The sequence below is a fragment of the Bicyclus anynana genome, chromosome 14 (assembly GCF_947172395.1).
Source record: "Bicyclus anynana chromosome 14, ilBicAnyn1.1, whole genome shotgun sequence".
Lineage (NCBI taxonomy): Eukaryota > Metazoa > Arthropoda > Insecta > Lepidoptera > Nymphalidae > Bicyclus > Bicyclus anynana.
Window position 1 is genome coordinate 7,315,823 of NC_069096.1, and position 21,843 is coordinate 7,337,665.

At 32.5% G+C, this 21,843-nt stretch overlaps 1 protein-coding gene across 1 annotated transcript; it reads left to right on the forward strand.

The window, feature by feature from the left end:
• The first annotated feature begins 130 nt into the window (after positions 1-130).
• Positions 131-18,110, forward strand: LOC112044472 (allatostatin). The gene is made up of 4 exons (XM_024080339.2): positions 131-251; positions 12,132-12,226; positions 15,733-15,866; positions 17,292-18,110. Exons 2-4 carry the CDS (start codon positions 12,140-12,142, stop codon positions 17,455-17,457), a joined length of 387 nt encoding a protein of 128 aa, XP_023936107.1. The 5' UTR covers positions 131-251; positions 12,132-12,139; the 3' UTR covers positions 17,458-18,110.
• Positions 18,111-21,843: the final 3,733 nt, after the last annotated feature.

The window sequence follows — 21,843 nt, forward strand, 5'->3', positions numbered from 1 at the left end:
ACATATAAAACGGACTGAAACAGATTAATTAATCCGTACCAAAGCACAATACGAGTAGGTACTAATCGCAGTCAGCTTCGTTCACCTACGCAGCGAGCTCACGTATATAAACGCGCGTTTCGTCCCCAAGCTCTCATTTGCCTTCGATAGCCATCAACATACGGAAGTCCTCAAGTCTTTGATACAGTGTAAAGTTGACACAGACATCAAATAATAAATAGTTTTCGAGAAAAGCTACAAAGCGGTGAAAGGTAAGTTATATTGTTATACAATATTGAAACTAATATTTCTTTTTATTAATAATTGATGAACTTATTTCATATAAATTTTAAATGTTTTTTTAAATTCACGTTCGGGTAAATAAGGTCAGTGTTAACTAATTTATACATAAAAAGAAAAGATTATCTGGTAGTTTGCAAAATACATAAGATTATAAAATTTCAAAATCTATTAAAAATCTTTTATCGTAATTAGATGAAAATTCATACAGTTTTAGCTTCCTTACATTAAATGTGACTTTTTCAATAAATGAAACATAAATGCACAAATAACAAACATATTTATTTAGTAATTTTGTTATTGATATTATAAATTTTAAACGTCAACATAAAAATATTAACTGTTGATCATTAATTTTTTTTACTTGAAAAAGTTTACTATAACTAATAGAAAAAAAATCTGGCTCTCTGCTAGTTAGAACACCTTTGCAGGGTTCCATTGTAAAAATTATATAATGACATTTAAATTATAACATGTATTTTTTATATAATGGAAAATATAAATTATTAAATAAATAAATGACAAAAAAAAATAATTAAAGACTAAATAATTTAATATTTTTTCTTAAAAAAGTTATTAGTTCAAAAATTAAAAGAGACATTAGTCAATAAACTTTACTTAATAACAAAGTTAATTCATATTCAATCACCTAGAAACAAATTAAAGTTTGATCTAAAGTTCAGAACTGTTATTTTAAGTTTGATTATAAGTTATAAACTTGATTATTAATTACAACAAATATTAATTATTTACATCGACAACTTTAACATAATAATTATGATGTTCAAATGAGCGTATACAAAGTTTAATTATTAACTACTAAACCACATCCATAAACTTTAAAATTAGTAATATCTGTACAAAATATACTAAGTGTAGTTTAAACTAACGACCAACTAAATAAACAAAAGGTATTAAAGTATCCAACGTTTTGCAATTGCTTAAAAATCGCGTCGCAAAAAAAATCAAATTTCGAAAATTTCTTTTGCCAAAATATTGCAATTCCTTCCATTCGCTTCTATTACTCATTACATCATACGCTTTAATTAAACATCTACAACTTTTACACACATACTACAATCTTCTTTGGCCTTCCTCTCCTCTTGTGTTCACCCGAAATTTCAACACTCTTGAGGTAAATATAACTTACATACCTCCGCATTACATGTTCATACCAAGCGAACCATGTACTCCTTAAATTTTCTGTCACTGGGGCCACTTTCAGACATCTTCTTACATACTCATTCCTTATTTTGTCCATACTTGTCACACCACACATCCATCTCAACACACGCATTTCATTTGCAAGCTTTCTTCTACTATCATCCTTTACCGCCCAACATTCCGATCCATAAATATATTTAACCTGAAATAAAATATATTACCGAAACCTCATGAGTTGAAATATGTAAGAGCCTGCGATAGCCAGACATACCTCATTTTATGAAAGCTGTAAGTTTGTCAGCCCATGCTTCTACCATAGATAAGTACGGTAACCAATAATGAAGTTTGGAGCGCAGTTGCTTTGAAGGTAGCAGATTTAGGGGTCCATATTCCCAATAGGGTAGTTGACTCATATCAAGTTTAATATAAACAATATTAATTTCGTGTAGTATATGGAATAAGGGTCCGAAATGTATCGATATTAATTAATCAAAGTTTTTTCTTATAAAAGGATTTCTTAAAAAACTTATTTTAAAAATCTTTTTTTTTAATTTCCTAAACGTCAAAAACGCTGTCGTTCATTTTGTGACATCACAATGTTACTAGTACTTGATGTAATAAACGTCAAACTAATTTATAATATTTTTTTCAAATGCTGCGTTTTGTATAGATTTGTTAAATTGACGTCATGAACAGTTCCATCCATCATCATGGTCGTCAGGCGATTTGGCTCGTATTGTCAAAAAAAATATATAAAAATTAAAATCACGTCTCAGAAAAATATGATATTTTTTTTCAATCTAGTAGTACGATAATAAACAATTTTAGGCCATTTAAAAAAATGCCTATTGTGAGATTTTCTATGTTTAGAACAAAATTTTTGTGGCATTTTCAACGAGATTTCATGAAGCATTCTGTCTTCAGTCGAGAGATAATAATAATAATAATAATAATAATAATAAAGTCGAGTCGAGAGATAGAGACCCTTTAAAATTGATCTTTAATCGTGTTTTTGAAAGGTCAGTCATGATTTCTCATGTTATGCCAAGAAAAATTTTAAGAAAACCGATTATATTTGGACGGTTGAGTGGCTTGAAAACATCTACCTTACTAAGTCCAAACCGCAGTCCAAACTCTATAATTGGCTCTCAGACCTATTTATGGTAGGAGCTAACAATCCTTCCTAAAATGTGATAGGTTTCCCAGGCTTTTAGTCCAATCGGAAATAGAAAATCTATATTTATAAACGGCACGTTTAGGAAACCTTACAATATAAGAAAAACTTTTTATTTGTAGGACCTGTTTTCCCTTTTGAACAACAGTCCGGCATTAATTCAACACACCAATTACAACAACAACAACAGGCAAGAAAAATGTTGAATGTTTCAAATTAAGATGGTCATCAAGATATGGCCTATAAATTGTTGCCATTAATCAAGTTAGGTGGTTAAAACACAAAACGAAATTTCATTCAATATACTTAATATAAAACTTCATTGAAAATACTCATTTTCACTACTCTTGCTCCAAAACACTGTCATATCACCACTCCACAGCGAGACTAAACAAGCATTTTAACCTCTAGGGGCTAAAGTAATTTTGCTTTTTTTTAATTTTTGTCTGTCACAATATAAAACTAAAAAGGTTAAGTTTTATCATACTAAAATAACGATCTCTATAAAACGAAGGAGCTTTTATTCGTAAATAGAATCATCATACTCGTAGGTACGATTACATAATGATTGTTTGATAAAAATTTGAAATTGGAACAAAATGCAGCGTTCTTGTCTGTGGAATGCGTATTTTTTTTTATTTGATTTTTATTGAGTTGCGAGCTGCGTCTGCAGAAAGATTTTTAACATTGAATACTGTACTGAATTATTTTAATTTCTTATAATCGTAGTGAAAAGTATAGTGTAACACGCGGACTAAACCCATTATATATATTTCTATTTAGCTGCCCGCGCCTTACGGGTGGTGCCCTAAAAATACCTCGTATCTAATGTTTTTTTTAGCCCCTTGTATAACAATCTAGTATTATTATTTAGCTTTGCAGTTTATATTTGAACTATAGTGTTAACTGTAGTGTTCTAATATCTATTTAAATATCCTGAAAAAGCTCAAGCGTTCGTAAGTGAATACTACGTCTTTTCATTTTAAACTTGGAAATTGAGAGACTTTAACAAAAAATAAAAAAAAAAACTGCGGTTTTATCTATTCTTCACGTTTTTAATGCTACGTCTAATTTAAATTAAACCAAAGCTATTAGATATTTTTATCCCTCGGGGATAATAAATGAACTATTTATAATAATATTGCATATTAATATAAATGTTTGTGTAATAATATTGCCACAATATAACTAACTACATGTTAGTTATATTGTGGCAATCAAATCAAATCAAATCCTTTATTTGCTGATACAGTTTACAAGGTCTTAACGAATAAATATAATCTGTTCTGTATCACGCCCGATTGGCATGCAAAATATTATATTAGTTACATTTAAATCATTCCAGAAATTACTTTTAACACAATATTAAAGAATTAAATAATGAATAGAAGAACAATATTAATTAATTTGAAAAAAAATACAAATAAAAAATAAATGAATCAAGAATCAAATTACATCATATTGTCAAAAGAATAAATTTATATTAAAATGTCATAGTTAAAAATTCATTTATGTCATAAAACGCAATATCCAGGAGAAACCTACGCAGATTATTTTTAAAACTAATTAAATTGTTCTTCTGTCTTATAAGCTTTGGTAACTTATTATGTATTCTAATAATCATCATGCAGATGCTCTTATTTAAGAAAGCAGTGTGGTGGGGAGGAAACCGAAATCTATCTCTGCAACGCTCACGATTATGCCTTTGAAATAATCTGTCGTTAGTTCTCAGAAATAATGCAATTTCAAATATATATAGGGATGTCACAGTAAATATCTTTAATTTTTTTAAATAGGGTCTACATCTTTCCCTTCTTTGCAATCCACATATTGCTCTTATGTATCTTTTTTGTGCAACAAAGACATTTGTAATGTAGTTAGGTTACCCCAGAAAACTATCCCATACCTCAGAATCGAAGCAACTTGGGCATGATATGCCACAAGTAAGGTTTTATTATCAACTTTCTTGGAAAGCATAAATAAATATTATTTATATTGTGTTGTTAGGGGTAAAAGAAGAGTTATGCATGTAAATTCATGTTGATTCAGTTAAGTAGTCAACACGCAAGCATAACAAATAAACGTACTAATTTTCTAATTTATTATTTTTAGTTAGGACAAATGACTTGACTACGGTAAGGTCAAAAAAAATGTTATGATATATGTGTATATTTGTATTTACGTATGTACATAACACCTAAACTACTCATCCGATTTTGTGGAGTTAGATAAAAACGGTGTCAAACGATTTCGTTATTGTAATCCGCGTAAAATTAAAAACTTTTATTTTAATCAATTTTATTCCTTTCTTTTATTGTTCTTAAATTTTACGTATACTATTTTTATTATTTCACACACAACGCAGAAAACGATAAAGCTAAACGCTAGTTATCAATTCCGTGATTTCGTACCGCCTAGCGATTTAGCGTCCCGGTACGATGTCCTGTAGAAACCGAAATGGATGTGGATTTTCATTCTACGCCTAAAAAGTTAGCCCACTTCCATCTTAGATTTGATCATCACTTACCATCAGGTGAGAGTGCAGTCAAGGGCTAACGTGTTAAGAATACAAAAAAAACATCGCTCAGAAATTAAAACTTTACTAAATAATGATGGCGAAAAGACAAAGTGTATACAGTTTTTTGTTAAATGTCGTTTCGATTTAATTTCAATAAAAGGTAAACTAACACCAAGAAAAGTAGCACTGAACGTCTTGGGAGATCATTTGATGTTACAAACTGAAGAAGTTTCACTAAGAAACAATTTTTCCAAGTTGAAACTAGATACTTACCTGTCTTTAACTTGCTTGTGTTTAATATAAATTGAGTTTTTAAACACCATTACGCGAACGAGCGAGGAATACCGCGAGAGCATTATTTTGTAATTTGTAGCTACACTTTGCTAAAGAGACTGTAAGTGCTTCGTATTGACTTTCATAATATATGTACCAGTATAAGGGTTATATTTTATCGAGCGAAATTCGCTTCCGCTCTTTTATGATTAAATTAACTTGGCCATTGAGATGTTATCACCTCTATGTGAGTGGTTGTGTGTGAGTGAGATTAGGGGTTCTAGATTTAGCCTTAATAACGAGTGCCCCTCTGGAGTAACCCTTTACATACATGATTAAAATTTAAATGACAGTTAAAATTATATTGGATAGAAGCAGGCGTTACTTTGCGGAAGTTCATCATGATTATATAATGATTTATTTATTTTGCTATCATCCGCGAAAATTCGGCGAACCCATGCGGATGATAGGAAAATAAATAAATCATTATATAATTAGTTAAAATTATAATTTTGAAAATCTTCCTATACACTTGAATTTATAAAGAATGTTTTGTGTCGAAAATTCTTTCCATTATAACAGAAAAAATCGATATCTTACTGATGACTTAAATCACGTTTGATTTTTAAACAAAACAAACCCCAATAAAACAAAACAAAAAGTCCATTGGTCAAGAACCTACTTCCTACCTATACCTAATGTAGTGAATGATATACGATAGTATCGTATATCATTCACTACATTAATGAAATTATTATTTTGAACATTTCAAAACAAAAACACTTGTATAGGTTGCGATTTAAAATTATGTAATTTACTGATTTGTCATATTATTTCATTCTCATACATTATTATTAGTCATTTTTTAAATTGTTAACAATGTTAATAAAATAGAAAATTTAACGCTATTAAAAATTTATAAAAAAAAAACAAACCCGCTGCGAGACATTTGAATGACCAAGCAACCGGTGGTCAGTGCTCCAGAGTGAGGAACCTCCTCACAGTACACGGCGTGTCAAGAATCACTGCCGACTATTGACTGCCGACTATTCTTAAGTGAAAACTTAAGATGTTGGTTGAAGAATCTTTACAAATAGTCACTGACGTGTCAAAAGTGCTTGTAAACTGAGCCTACTTGAAATAAATGATTTTTGATTTTTGATTTTTTTTTTAAGCTTTTCCCTATAAGACAAACAAACAGCTATCGAAACAATAATAGTTGACTCAATATTCCACATGGCAGTAACCTAATGAGCAAGGTCCAAGTATTTAGATACTTTACCTTTTCAGCCTTAACCAAATTATCGTCATGTGGAACAGTTTCAACAATGTTTGCACGGCGCACTGGCCGATGGACTAGCACTAATAACGGGTCCATTGGCAACAATATACCTTATACCTGTCAGTGATAAATAATTTATTGTTATTATTTATGAATTAAAAAAAAATATTGCTTAAAAACGCAAACCCATAGGAATCGAATCCAGGACCTCATACGAAGCAAAGACAAAGCAACGAGGCAGTTAACGCAACTTAAGGTTAAATGGTTAGTTAACTAAGATTCTTGCGCAGCAGATGCGAGTTTGTTTTTAACGACCATTTATTTAGAACCTTTAACAAACAACTAATAAGAGGTTATTTAATAGACAATCTGTAACGATGATGGATAGAAATGGATTTATTATTTTTTTTCTGACAGTTTCGAATGATTTACTGGTACATAGGAGGCCGAAATGCTCATAAACCAGATTGATTTGACCAACAGTCGACCGCGCATGTATAACTCAAAGTTTTTCTTTTTTAAATAAATTATGTTTTACTTAATTAAATTTATGAATTATGTATATATTAATATTAATTTGTAATATTAAATTGTAATATATTAATATTATTTATAATAAATTTCCTACTTCTTGACAAACCATCCATTTTTTTTTATTTTTGTATATAAATTTTTTTATATATATTAATTCGTGTTTTTTGTAACGAAGACTATTACAAAATATAATCAATGGTCAGATCACCAACGGCTGAGGATTAAGATCAATAACGGACCGAATTCGAACCTACACCCTCCGGAATCGGAGGCAGAGCAGAGGTCGTATCCACTGGTCTATTGTTAGAAACATATTGGTACCTAAATATTAGGTAAATCAAACTGGAGAAACAAGTATATGTCATAACGAAGTAGTTCCCAGTCAAAGTCTTCCGGACCTCATTTTCACATTGTGCCAGTACCAATAGCATAAGCATGGACTATGCATCGATAATCTCTTACACAGTTAGTCTATATTTAGAGTTAGCGTAGGTGATATATACTCGAAGGTTCTCAATCTATTTGCAATATTAAATCTTGCAAAAAATCTCATTAAACTAACAGCCTGTTCGACGTATACTCTGTATATATAATATATGCAATAGACATTCAGCATGACGAGACGGTATTACTTCGTTCGACCTTTTCCGTTCGTCCCAATGCCTTGCATATTAATGCATCCGTCGCTTTCAATTCTCCGTAACATTATCTATTGCTTTTCCCTAAGCTTTAAAGCTCATTTAGACGCCACGGAATATGCATTTTCTTATTAGATTCTACTGACAGGTACGAGGTACGAGATTTACTGTATTGTACGCCAGTATTTTTTTATTTTTTTATTTTTTACAAGTTAGCCCTTGACTACACTCTCACCTGATGGTAAGTGATGATGATGATGATGGTATTTTACTAACGTAGACTTTCGCTAAATGTATGCCCAAAACCAGGGTGCGCGTAGTATTGCGTAAATTATATAATTTGCATTGGGGTTAGGTGCTACGCATTTAGTTGTCAAGTGTGTGTGAATTTATTACGATATATTTATTTCTTTCTCTTTGCATAACACTGGCCATATATTTATATTCTACTATATAAATAACGTGTGGCCAATGTATCCAACTAATATTATAAATGCGAAAGTTTGTATGGATGTTTGGATGTATGTTTGGATGTTTGTTTTTTAACGCCGCTATTACTGAAGCGATTTGGCTAAAATTTGGAATGGAAATGGATTTTATTCTGGATTAACACATAGACTTTTTATCCCGAAAAAATTCATGGTTTCCCGAGATTTGCGAAAACTGATGATTTTAATGATATGAATGTTTGTAACTCTTTCACGCCTCGACTACTAAATCAAATTAGCTGAAATTTGGTATTGAGATATATTGTAGCATGGATTAACAAGTAGGCTACTTTTTCCCCGGAACAATCCATGGTTTTCGAGAGATTTGTTAAAAACTAAATTCCAGGCGGATGAAGTCGCGGGCGTCCGCTAGTATGTAATAACTTCATAGATGCAAAAATGCACTGCCTACCTCACTAAGAACCACTAGAAGAAAGAATTTCCATTTGATATATTTTGTATCTACAATTAGTACCTACCCTAGTTACAAGCATTGTGCACGCCACGCCACTGTGGGTGGTAAATAAAGAGTAATCTTTGAGTAAATTCTTATTTATATTATTACAAAAATATCCTAATCCACTACATAGTGCCCTTGGTGGTAAAGGGATCGTTGATAAATATCATCTCTTGTATCCAATTATTTGTCAAGGCGACTCATGGGTCTACCGCGATTTCTGATAAGAATCCCCAACGGGTTCCCGAGTATGAAGACGCTCAACGTCAAGAAATGTATTATGAGTTTCTTGCAACTGTTATATCAAGGAACATAGGAATTACTTTTATAGTTAACGATAAACATAGCTATAAAAGCATATACCTAGCCATATTCATCTGCCTAAATGTGGAATAAAATTAATTATTATTAATAAGATATAGACTAAAATAACACAAAATAATTTATGTTTATTTTGTATATATTTATTTTATTATAATATGAATCTAATAATAAAAATATATTTATATTTTTTTGGCTCCGCATTGGGCCAGCGTGATGGATTATTGGCCTGACCCTTCTTCATTCTAAGAGGAGACTCGAGCTCAGCAGTGAGCCGAATATGGGTTTATAATGATGATATTTATATTTATTTATTTTTATAGGAACTTTATGTGTGTGATTTTCTTTTATTTTCGTAATTTTTGCATTATTTCACATGATTGATTTTAACAAGTACATTAATTATTTATCCAAAGGTATAAAGCAATTAGACCGCCTTTGCACATGTACGTACTATATCTAGCATAGGTGTTTTGTTTTCAATTATTTTCTTTGTAAGGAGGTCCTGGGTTCGATCCCCGGCTGAGCCGATTAAGGTTTTCTTAATTGGTTTGGCTGGGGGGAGGCTACGGCTGTTGCTAGTTACTACCCTACCGACAGAGACATACCGCCAAGCGATTTAGCGTTCTGGTACGATGTCGTGTAGAAACCGAAAAGGTGTGGATTTTCATCCTCTTCCTAACAAGTTAGCCCGCTTCCATCTTAGATTGCATCATCACTTACCATCAGGTGAGATTACAATCAAGAGCAAACTTGTAAATAATAAAAAAAAAATGTTTGTGAATCGATAACATACAAAAATAAAATAAATCAGTTCCATTGTTCAAAATTATAAACAATCCAATCTAACAGAGGAATTACAGCTCGTAAGTATGCTACGTAGATAGCCCCAGTCTAACGTCACAGATTAGCTAATGGTCACTGTGGCTTAGTTACGAACGTGTGTTTCAGCTGACCTTAAAATGTTTCTCCTATTTTGCTATCTCCTGCTGACAATTCCGCTGTGTATTCATAATGTCGCCTGCCAGTGTGTTTCTATTACGTGTCAGTTTTACTTGTTTCTGTTTACAATACTATCTCGAGACTCGAGCTTTTACAAATCTAAACTGGGTCTAGATCTGAGTTACATTATAAGAACAAATATTTTGCTAAAGCATTCTTTTAAAAAAATTAAAAATCCTTATAATGAGCTCTCTGTTATCTTTACTATTGTTATGTTCGATGTTAATTTTGGGTAAATTTAATTAAATTTAATTTATTTAATTTAATTTATTATAGAAATCTTATTTTATCTTCTATAACATGTGCCAATTTTATTTTTATATTTTATTTTACTGATAACTGAGCCGTGATAGTCTAGTGGATATGACCTCTGGCTTCGATTCGGAGCGCGTAGGTTCGAATCCTGTCCGGGGCAACTCCAACTTTTCAATTATGTGCATTTTAATAAATTAAATATCACGTGTTTAAAAAGATGAAGAAAAACATCGCGAGAAAACCTACCTTCCTACCTGAGAAATTTCTTAATTCATTAGGTGAGTGAAATCTGCCACTCCGCGTTGGAGCCACACATTGGGCCAGCGTGGTTGACTAATGCCTAACCATTCTGAGAGGAGACTCGTGCTCAACAGTGAGCTGAAAATGGGTTGATAATGATGATGACTGATAACTGAATAAATCAAACATAAACAGCAGAAGATATTTTTTTAGTAAGAAATGTCAAGTTGTCTAAAATTTGTCTAATTTAATGAGACTTAACGACGAATTAGTGAGTTTTAGTTTTTTAGATCGACACTTTACGAGTGATACGTACGATTACCGATCACTATCTACTGAAAAAATAAAGAATTACTTTTTCCTCAGCTAAATATATTTAGAATAAAAGAATTTTCACATACTAAAATATATTTTGTAATAAACACTATGAGTATTCTATGTATTCGGACGATGTGACAACCTACGCTTTGCGGATGGAACAGCGGATGATAATTACCAGTAAACCCAGTGTGACTTTCAACATTATATTATAAAGGCAGACAAAACTCGGTGAAAATTATTGCGGTCATATGATTTATGATGGCTGTAACTAATGGTTTTCATTACAAGTTGAATAGTAAATGCCCTAATGTTAGAAACAAAATCTTTAGAAACTATGATTTAAAAGAGCTTTATTAAAAAAACTTAAAAAAATGAGGAGGCTCTCAATTTGTTTTTTTTAATGTTTGTTACCTCATAACTTCGTCATTTGTTAACAAATTTTGAAAATTCTTGATTGTTTGAAAGAGTTTTGAATTTTGAATTGTTTCATTTTCATAAACCTCGGTTTTGTAATTTTGTGTTAAAATCAAAGTATCTGTAATACATCTTTGAAGTCGGTTCCATTTTGTGTTAAAAAGATTGTATATGACCACAATGAAACTTAATCTCGATAAATATTTTTATATAATTATTTTCATTTCAAAATTTTGATTCTGGATATTTTCGAGTCGTTACGATTCAAATACTACTACGACTTTACATCAAGTTATTCAATAAGTTTTAATGTAGATTATATGCAATATAGTACCTTGTCGCTTTGTCAGCTGTTCTCTCTATTTGGCTAACGCACTCCCATGCATCTCTATGTACTGTAACTGCAACGTTTTCAAGTTTAGAGTCCCTATAAATTTAACACAAATCAGAATGTTGACTTAGAGATATTGCATATCTAAAGCTTAATGTCAATTTCCACTTGGTTCAATATACTGATATTGAAACGTAGGCGTAAGTTCTTAAACCAATCACTCTTTCGGGCAGCAGAAAAATAAAGTAAAATTAGCTTTAATGATTGCTAACCTTCGATAGGAGATGACACTATCAGAAGAAGAAGAAATAACGTTTTGTTCTTGAAAAAAATAACCTTGATAGATAGACATAGCGACAATAAAACTTTTTCCGGAATGCATCTTATGTTTTGAATTACGGAACCCTAAAAATGTTTTCAATCATACAATGTGTTCACAGGCATCAAGATGAACTCGAGTACACACAGCAGCAGTCTCGTGATCTTTCTCGGCACTCTGGCGATGTTGATGATATCTGCTAGCACGGCGCCTATGGTAACCTTTCTTTACATTGTATACGTTATACCTACACATAAACGAATAGTTATCTATACTTAATATTATAAAGAGGTAAAGTATTACAGGAGATAATCTCAGCAGAAACTGCCCTCCAAACCGGTGGTAGAATCTTTACAAATAGTCAACTGATGTGTCAAAAGTACTTGTAAACTAAGCCTACTTGAAAAAAAATATTTTTAATTTTTTGATTTTTGATGATATCTGGATGTACTGAACCAATTTGAAAATCCTTTTACCACTAGAAAGCCACGTTATTTGTGAATGCCCCCGTAAACAGGACGAGAATAGAACAATATTATTTATGGGTAAATCGGTGAAGTTTCCATATAAAATTTACTGAAGTAAATTCTCAAAAATAAATAATCGAGTGATCAAGCCCATGCGCTTGGCAGTGCACCGTTACTGACTTGGTAACTTTGTTATGTACTACGCGTAACTCTCTCGTAATTGAATCATTTTGATATCCGGTAGCTAAGTCTCTCAGTAGAACAGTTACCTTTAAAATTGTGTACACATTTACTTGACGAACATACGTATACATATAATTGTACTATCGGACGTTCGCGACGTCGTCTGCGTGAAAATCTGATGTAAACTTTAACCCCTCTTGGGGGTGACCCTTCTAATTATATTTTCGCGTGTTTTATAATAAATAAATAGTCTAAATAAAACTGAAAACATGCATTATATAATGATTTATTTATTTTGCTATCATCCGCGAAAATTCGGCGAACCCATGCGACAACGTCACCCAGGTCCGACAAAATACTCTCTACGTACGTTTCACCCCGAAACCGGAGCATCCTCAGGAGATGTTGACTCTACAACGTGCAATTGCAAAGTGTCGTTTTCGACCTTTGCTTCGACTTTTATAGACCAAAAAGTAGGTGGGGCAAGAGGTGGGCGTTGCCAAGATACTCATAATATAAGCGATTTATCTCGCATCGCATTCAAACATTTTTATTAGTGGTGACTTCGATAACTCTATTTGTTCATTTAATAAGGGAATTCCTGACTTATTATGTTTTATTATTTCTAATTGTTCCAAAACGCATAGTCGTAGGCTTTTATTGCAAGTGTGTAAAATGTCATACATATGATTATCTGCCAGCTTATGACCAGTATCTAGGAGATGCTTTGCAAAGTGCGACCTTTGTGGACGGTCATTTCGAACAGCGGATCTGTTCGAAATGACCGTCCACAGCATCTCCTAGATACTGGTCATAAGCTGGCAGATAATCATATGTATGACATTTTACACACTTGCAATAAAAGCCTACGACTATGCGTTTTGGAACAATTAGAAATAATAAAACATAATAAGTCAGGAATTCCCTTATTAAATGAACAAATAGAGTTATCGAAGTCACCACTAATAAAAATGTTTGAATGCGATGCGAGATAAATCGCTTATATTATGAGTATCTTGGCAACGCCCACCTCTTGCCCCACCTACTTTTTGGTCTATAAAAGTCGAAGCAAAGGTCGAAAACGACACTTTGCAATTGCACGTTGTAGAGTCAACATCTCCTGAGGATGCTCCGGTTTCGGGGTGAAACGTACGTAGAGAGTATTTTGTCGGACCTGGGTGACGTTGTCGCATGGGTTCGCCGAATTTTCGCGGATGATAGCAAAATAAATAAATCATTATATAATCATGATGAACTTCCGCAAAGTAACGCCTGCTTCTATCCAATATTTGAAAACATGCACACCCCTTTTTAACCATTTAGGGTAGAATTTTGAAAAATCTTGAATTACATTATTTTATGGTAATTTTCACAAAGGTAATTTGAAAAATTAAGGACTTTCCATGCACACTTTTAACTCCTATTTCATCCCCTTCTGATTTTATTTTCGCAACAAAAAGTATAACCTTCTTCGTATTAATTATGTTCTTAAATCGTGCCAAGTTTTATTTGAATTCATTCAGTAGTTTCAGCGTAATGCTGGCCAACAAAAATATGGACAGATAGAAAGGCAGACAGACAGACAAAAACTGAATTTTTGGCGGCAGCATCGTTTGTATAATACTAGAATGTACACAATACATAATTTGACCTGTTAGGTTAGGTACAGTCTTATTCTAAGTATAGATAAGTTACAGCTGCTCACGGCGTATGCACTGCACTTCCGTAGATGATCTTATTACGGAGGCATATTATATAATACCACAACAACAACATCGAAGTGAATTTGTACGCCGTTATTACGGCTATTGAACTTATACTATAAAGTTTACAGTGAAGAACCAGTCACCCTAAATTTGGTACTTCATAAAATTACGATCTAGCCTACTTATGTGACCAATTAGTAATTTAACTTTAACTTAAACTTGTAATTATTATTATTATACTAAGATAATGTCCAATAACTTAATCTTAGTTTTTCACTAACTATTACGTCTTTTGGTCACTTTGTTCACATGATCTTCCATGTAGCACTTAACACTACACTATCACTAGTCACAAGTATTAGGTAAGGCGAATTACATTATGATGGTCAAACTTATCAGAAGGTACAAATATTTTTCTAGAAAAATAAATCGTATTTACATCCATTGTTCTAAAATAAGAACAAAATAGTTATAAATACACATTATGTGGTAAGTTTTCTAAATAATACGTATAAGCTGTTGAAAAGACAAATATCATACTACTGAAGCTCAAACCGCTATATATAAACAGTATGTGGTTAGTTTGAAACTTGGTTGTCTAACGCAATTTATCTAAGCATTTCACGTCAACATTCACAAGAAATTTAACCCTTTAAACGTTGATTGAAGTTAGATCTATATAATTTGGGTAAATATTCTTGTCTCTTGTGGATTTGAAATTGACAGCCTCTTTAGCGGTTGCTTTGTTCTGGTCCTATGTTGGATCTTGGAATTAACTAGGTTTTTCTTTACAGTAGGAATCAGCCCGAAATTGGTAAATTAGTAAGTAATAGTTATTCAACACCCTAAACCCTTTAATGTAAATCCTTCAGTCGGGGTTTACTTTACTTTGTTAATATAGGGTAACAATTTCATTGTACTATACTCGTAGGTAACTGAAAAGACAATAATGGTCTTAATTCGTGCCAAGTTTCATTTAAATTCTTTCAGTAGTTTCAGCGTGAAGTCCAGTCAACAAAAAGATGGAGAGAAAGACAGACAGACACAAGAAAAAAAATTGCCTTATATCCAATATTTTCAATGTACAGAATTGGACCTGTAACAGTTATATTTTTATGAGTATAGATTATTATCCGCGAAAAACCGAAAATAAACGACAACATCACCAGATCCAACAGAAAACCCTCTGTGCGTATGTTTCATTCCGAATCCGGAGTATCAAAAATGATGACTTTTCTTGACTTTTTCAATAACGAAATTAATGGATTCCTTCGTTTTTGCGGATATTAGTAACATGACATACATTAATCATTCCCTGTTCATAATGAACTTCTGCTAAGTAATGATCTTCTGTTCAAAACCTTAGGAGTCCGATGACGAACAACAAGAGAACACGTTGGTGGCTCGGCCTGAAGACGTTGGAGATCTTTCAGTGCCCTGGGAGGCCCTTAACACCGCTGCACTCCGCAAGTTGCTGCTGCAACTCGACGCTGATGACAGGTACGATGCTTACAGCAGACTTTAAAAGTTCCTCAAAACAAGTGTCACTCGTTTGCCTCCATTCCCTCGCAGTATATCACTTCGGCAAATGTATACGTACATTCCGAATGACCAGAATAACGTGTGCGGAATCCATCGCGCCGAAACAACATTGATAATTATAAATTTTTTTAAAAGATGTTTTATATACTCGTAAATGTTCATTTACTTCATAATTAAATGTATTAACAAAGTTTCATATTCATAGTTGGTACAAACCTACTCATGTTGAGACAAATTTTGGATTTGGCGGATTGAAAAGGATCAGTTCTAACTGAATAAAGAAATTTTGACTTCTGATTGCAGTATTTTTATCATTATAATGTTTTGTCACCAGAACTAAACAAGCATGCAAATCAAAGACCTTTGATAAATTGGTTTAAGCTTACAAGATTTAACCCATAAACACAAACTGGGCAAGTTAAATAATAACTTGTAAAAGACGTCGATACGATTGTTAACTGAAATTAAAACTTGTGAGATGTTTGTTTTGTTCGTAGTGGATTGCGTATTCGTGCTACGAATATTTGTTTCTCGCTACTTTAATATCTTCGCGCTACGAGTGCTACGAGCGCTACGAGTGCTACGAGAAACCCTAAATTATTATAAGCTACATATATTTTTATGTTCCAATGCTCCCGGTTAATAATTTCTACCAGTAGTTTAATTTTAAAGAGATTATGAAAATTAAATCAGTTTCAAAAGTTTGATCTCCATTCAAGCGAACAAATATTAGATTATCACAGTTCAGTTTAAAACAGTTGTCCGATAACAGAAGATTGTGAAATAGTTCAAACCATTGTTTGATGTGATTTAAATACAACGTGCCGAGAATTTTAATTACTTTCTAGTTTTTTTTAACACGAGTTTAAAAATTTAATCTTTTTAAATTCAATCTTTAATAAAAAATTAGGCTTTTACAAATATTTATTACACTACTAGTTAGAAGAAGAAGCTCAATATTTCACAGTAGGTAGTTTTTTGGTTCTTCCGCGGATCTCCTCATTTCTGATTAGCTCGTTCCATGGCCCGCTGATATAATGATAGTGAATTGCAATTTAGAGCCGTGATAGCCTAGTGGATATGACCTCTGCCTCCGATTCCGGAGGGTGTGGGTTCGAATCCGGTCCGGGGCATGCACCTTCAACTTTTCAGTTGTGTGCATTTTAAGAAATTATATATCATGTGTCTCAAACGGTGAAGGAAAACACCGTGAGGAAACCTGCACACCAGAGAATTTTCTTAATTCTCTGCGTGTGTGAAGTCTGCCAATCCGCATTGGGCCAGCGTTGTGGACTATTGGCCTAACCCCTCTAATTCTGAGAGGAGACTCGAGTTCAGCAGTGAGCCGAATATGGGTTGATAACGACGAATTGCAATTTGCAGATTCAGCATGAGCCCGCGCGTAGGTCGCTCGTGGCCGCAAGGGGAGCCCCGTGGCTGGGGTCTCCGCACCATGGATGGAAGGATCGCTCGGCAGTGGCGCGCGGACAAGCGGCAGGTTCGCTTCCGACAGTGCTACTTCAACCCCATCTCTTGCTTCCGCAAGTGAACCGCTGACCCGTTTACGACACACCACTCATACATTAATGTTTACTACAATAAACCACTTTACTTTGATTATACTAACATATTTATTTTCCATTTAAATTTTATTTATACATTTTTATATATATAATAGTAATTTTCTTGCGATTGGATGCTAGTGTAACTATCAAAGCGAAGCTTGACAGACTTCACCAGTTATAGTATACGATAAATTCATAATTGAACTTCTAAGACTAGCGTATCTCCTTAAACGTAATTCAGCACAAACTCCTCGAATTTGACACAATTTTAGATTTACCTGTAACTCTGCAGTCATTTATACCAAAGCTGTTTAAAATAGAGATTTAATTTCTACGGAGGTGCCAAACGTTGCGAATTACGTATATTTTCGTAAAATATTTGGTATTTTATTTTCCAGCAATTTAGAATAAGAGAAGTATTACTGTTGTTAATTAAACGCCTAGTCAAATATTTTTGAAATTGTCTATAGGTATATGTATTTTAAGATTACATGTTTAAGGCACAGGTAAGCTGTCTTAATTTATAGTTCTGTTTATATAAAATAAAACCTTCCTCTGTTATATTACTTTTCTAAATAAAATCAACCTTTTCTACTATTATACCACAGTTCTACTAAATCTCATATAGTAAGTATATATAATATCTACTTTGAATATAATTATATAAGTAGGTAAAGTATATTTGAAAAAAAAGTATTATACTAGTAGTTTATATAATATTTTTATATATTCCGTTACAATTCAATATTTTAATACTGTATACTTTATCACTTTAATAAAAAATAGCCATAAACATTAACCAAAATTAACATATTAAAATATTGTAGATCGTAGATATTGTTCTTACATATACGAGTACATAATTATTATAAAATGGATTTATAATATTTATTTTTTTCGAAAAAAACAGAATGTTTGTCTCTGTTAGATGAATATAAATTTATAATTACATTTATGTACTAATATAAAGTTATTTAATATACACACCTAGGCAATGAATAAACTTAAATGTTTGTCTAACCATTGTTGTTTCATTTAAAGCAAGTTTAAGTACCTACTCCCGAATCTCAAAATCGATATCATACATTTTGTATGGTAACGTTTACATTTATGTGTTGTGAATTCTAATGCGTCGCATATAAAATGTATGAAACCGATTCTGTTCTGATGCGTCACAACACGACACGTCAGACAAATGTAAATCCGCCTTTACTAGATTCAAAAAAATATATACACATATTTGTGATATAGAATTTGGCTCCCATTTTCACATTTATGTTTTTATAGGATAGACATACGCAGATGTCACATTTATATTTTAGTATATATTAATTTTAAAAGATGGCACTACTAGACATCTGTCCTGGGGAGTCCCTCAGGCATATTGTATTGTTCTCACTTTGCTAACGGTGAATTATGCCACCAACAGCTTGCTCTTCAGTATGGCCTTGTCGATTCTGAGATGCCTTATTATGGGTACGACCCAGCGTCAGTTCTTGAAAATAGCATTGCTGTGCTGTGCATTGCTCTACTGGGACCGAACGATTATCACTGACTGATAATCTGGTTAAGTATTAAAATACTTAGACCTTGCTCACGAGATTACCGCCATGTGGAATGTTGAGTCAACTATTATTGTTCAGATAGTTTTTCACTTAATGGTCTTTTAGCGAAAAGCTTTGACCAACACCTTAAGAAGTTTTCGCTTTACTGTTGGATCAAGAGTCGGGATACAGAAGGCATATTCTTGAGACGGTGCGTATTGTGAGGAGGTTCCTCACTCTGGAGCCCTGACCACCGATTGTTTGGGCACTCAAATGTCCAGCAGCGAAAAGGTTAATATATATTTTTTATACTTTTTTAATAGTGTTTGTATTATATTTTGTATATATAACATTGTTGAAAATTTTAAAAAAAGGAGATATAAATAAATGAGAGTAAAAATCCTACCTACGTCATGTGGTGGTGTATATAGCTGCGTCAAAGGCCATTACAATGAAATCAATCCGCAAAGCAATATTAGATCAAAGGTTAAGTCCGACCTTCGCTTCGCATAGTTAGTGATATCTTTGAAGTAGGTGCTCAATCAACGTTACAAACGCATTACGACTGTGATTCTGACAATAGATTTTCATTTAATTACTAACGAACGCCCTTGATATTGTCCGCGTGGAAATCAATGTAAACTTTCAGAACCTATTTCACCACTTTTAGAGGTTGAATTTTAAAAGTTTTTAAATCACGTTATATTTCGTATTTTTTATGATTTATTAACAATTTTTTAAAACTGTAACTCTAGAAATGAAGGAATTTCCATACAAACTTTCAATCCCCATTTCACCCTCTGCTATTTTTATTTTAGGGTTAAAAAGTTTTGATGTTTTGCTCCAAGGTGTCTTCAAGGTGTCTCAAGGTGTGTGTGCTCCAGTTCATCGGTTCAGCCGTTTAGCCGTGAAAAAGTAATAGTCAGACGGACTTACTTTTGCATTTATAATATTAGTGTAGATTATTTTTACAAAATTTTTATTTCTGACAATAGTCGATTATAATTAAAGAATATCTGGCACTTTGGCGCAAATATTTGTCGCTAACCATCAGGTGAAATGGTTGTCTGACGAGCCTTTGCAAAAAAAAAAAGAAACTCTTTACCAAACAGGAAAGGCACGTACTTATTTTCACCCATATCAGCTTATGCTAATTTTTGGTGCTATGGGAGACATATAGAGACGGGACTTGGGATTATTTAAAAAGTGGGTGAAATAATGAGGATGATACCCAACTTAACTACAATCTGTATAATTAAGTCATAGGAATCTAGAATGCCCCTAAGGTCGTAGAATATTTATAATAGGAAGAAGAAAGATAAAAAACAACAAAAAAACAAGTACACTTTTAAAGTAAAAAAAATTAGTTTACATTATTCTTACTACACGCGACCTTGTTCACGTGAAATTCAGTTTTTCACAAATCCCGTAGTAAACATGGATTTTCTTAGGTTAAAAAGAAGCCTATATCTTGCTGCACAACCTCCTCTATCTTGCAGTGGATTTCCCGTTAAAATCAGACAAACAGAAAGGTATTGTCTAAATAACTTTAAGCACTTAAGTAAATACAGTTATCTTGATAATAGAATTTTACATCATCATCGTCATCATCATGATGTTTAATTGCTTAAAATGCACATACCTGAAAAATACGCCCTCCGAAGAGAAGGGCGTAGGTTTGAATGAAATATATTATATTACTTACTTATATATTATATTTATTTTTTTAAGTTATCTCGTCAGGCTTTAATGACTTCACGTGCGATCTTTTTTTACATTTGTACGTTTTTATCTTAACAAACGTAAATTATATTTATGACATACAAAACGAAACACTGACCGTACTTTTTGTGCGGGTCCGAGCTAATTTAAAAAGGCGGGTAAAGGTAAGGATACCATACCAGTAACGTATAACTTACTTTATTCATTTAATTTTCTGTCCGCACCAGATTTGTCTTTTGCGTACCAATTTTTGTACCTACATTGCATCACTAATAAATGCTAGAGTCAAATATTCATTGTTAGAATTCATTATATTCTATTTACGGCATGCCATCGTCTGAGAAACTCGGTAAGTACTGGGAATAAACGACTGTATGGGATATCGTACAGAAGTTCCTTCTATCCAAAATGATTTTCAATTCGTCATCGAAAGATACCTAGGTATTCGTTTATTTGTATTTCATGTCTCCGCCTAGGGAAGATATATGTAGTTTTACAAAACAACAAAGGCTTATTTTTTATTTTATTTACTAAATAAAACATGACTTCTTTTTCTTAACTTAACACAAAGGAAAACTGTTGAAAATGTTTATACTCAAAATCCTAAATAAAAGGTTGACCCTCCAGGCCATCCTAACTTCCCGTTAATTTTGAGTACAAACATCATTGGAAATGTACCTATGTAATGAAAGGATTTGATATGTATATTGAAATAAAAATAAACACTATTTAAGCTTTTCTGTTATGATGAAATTATGAATTTCTGGCATAGAAGTATTTCTATATAATATAATTATATTAAATTCATGACTTGGAACTTTTCCAAAATTTCTAAGAATTCCTTAACCTTAACCTTAAACTATTTAAAGTCTACATAGGATGTCACACGCATTTCATGAAACTTTTTGGAATATGTAGTTAAAAAAAAAATTTAAATGCTGCCTATTTAAAATTGATTAAGCAGTTCAAAACTATACGAAAAGGTTTACATACACATTACATACATGGACACAAACATTCAGACACCATCGTAATAATAATCAGTAGCTTCCTATGGTCTTAGAACGTCGAGATTCGATGAAAATTCTATTTTTAACCGACTTC

What these genes read in the sequence shown, in the direction of transcription:
- LOC112044472 (XM_024080339.2), top strand. Translation starts at nt 12,140, where the DNA reads ATGAACTCGAGTACACACAGCAGCAGTCTCGTGATCTTTCTCGGCACT. An exon ending in CTGCTAGCACGGCGCCTATG is followed by an intron (nt 12,227 to 15,732) that starts GTAACCTTTCTT and finishes TCAAAACCTTAG; the next exon opens with GAGTCCGATGACGAACAACA. An exon ending in CAACTCGACGCTGATGACAG is followed by an intron (nt 15,867 to 17,291) that starts GTACGATGCTTA and finishes TGCAATTTGCAG; the next exon opens with ATTCAGCATGAGCCCGCGCG.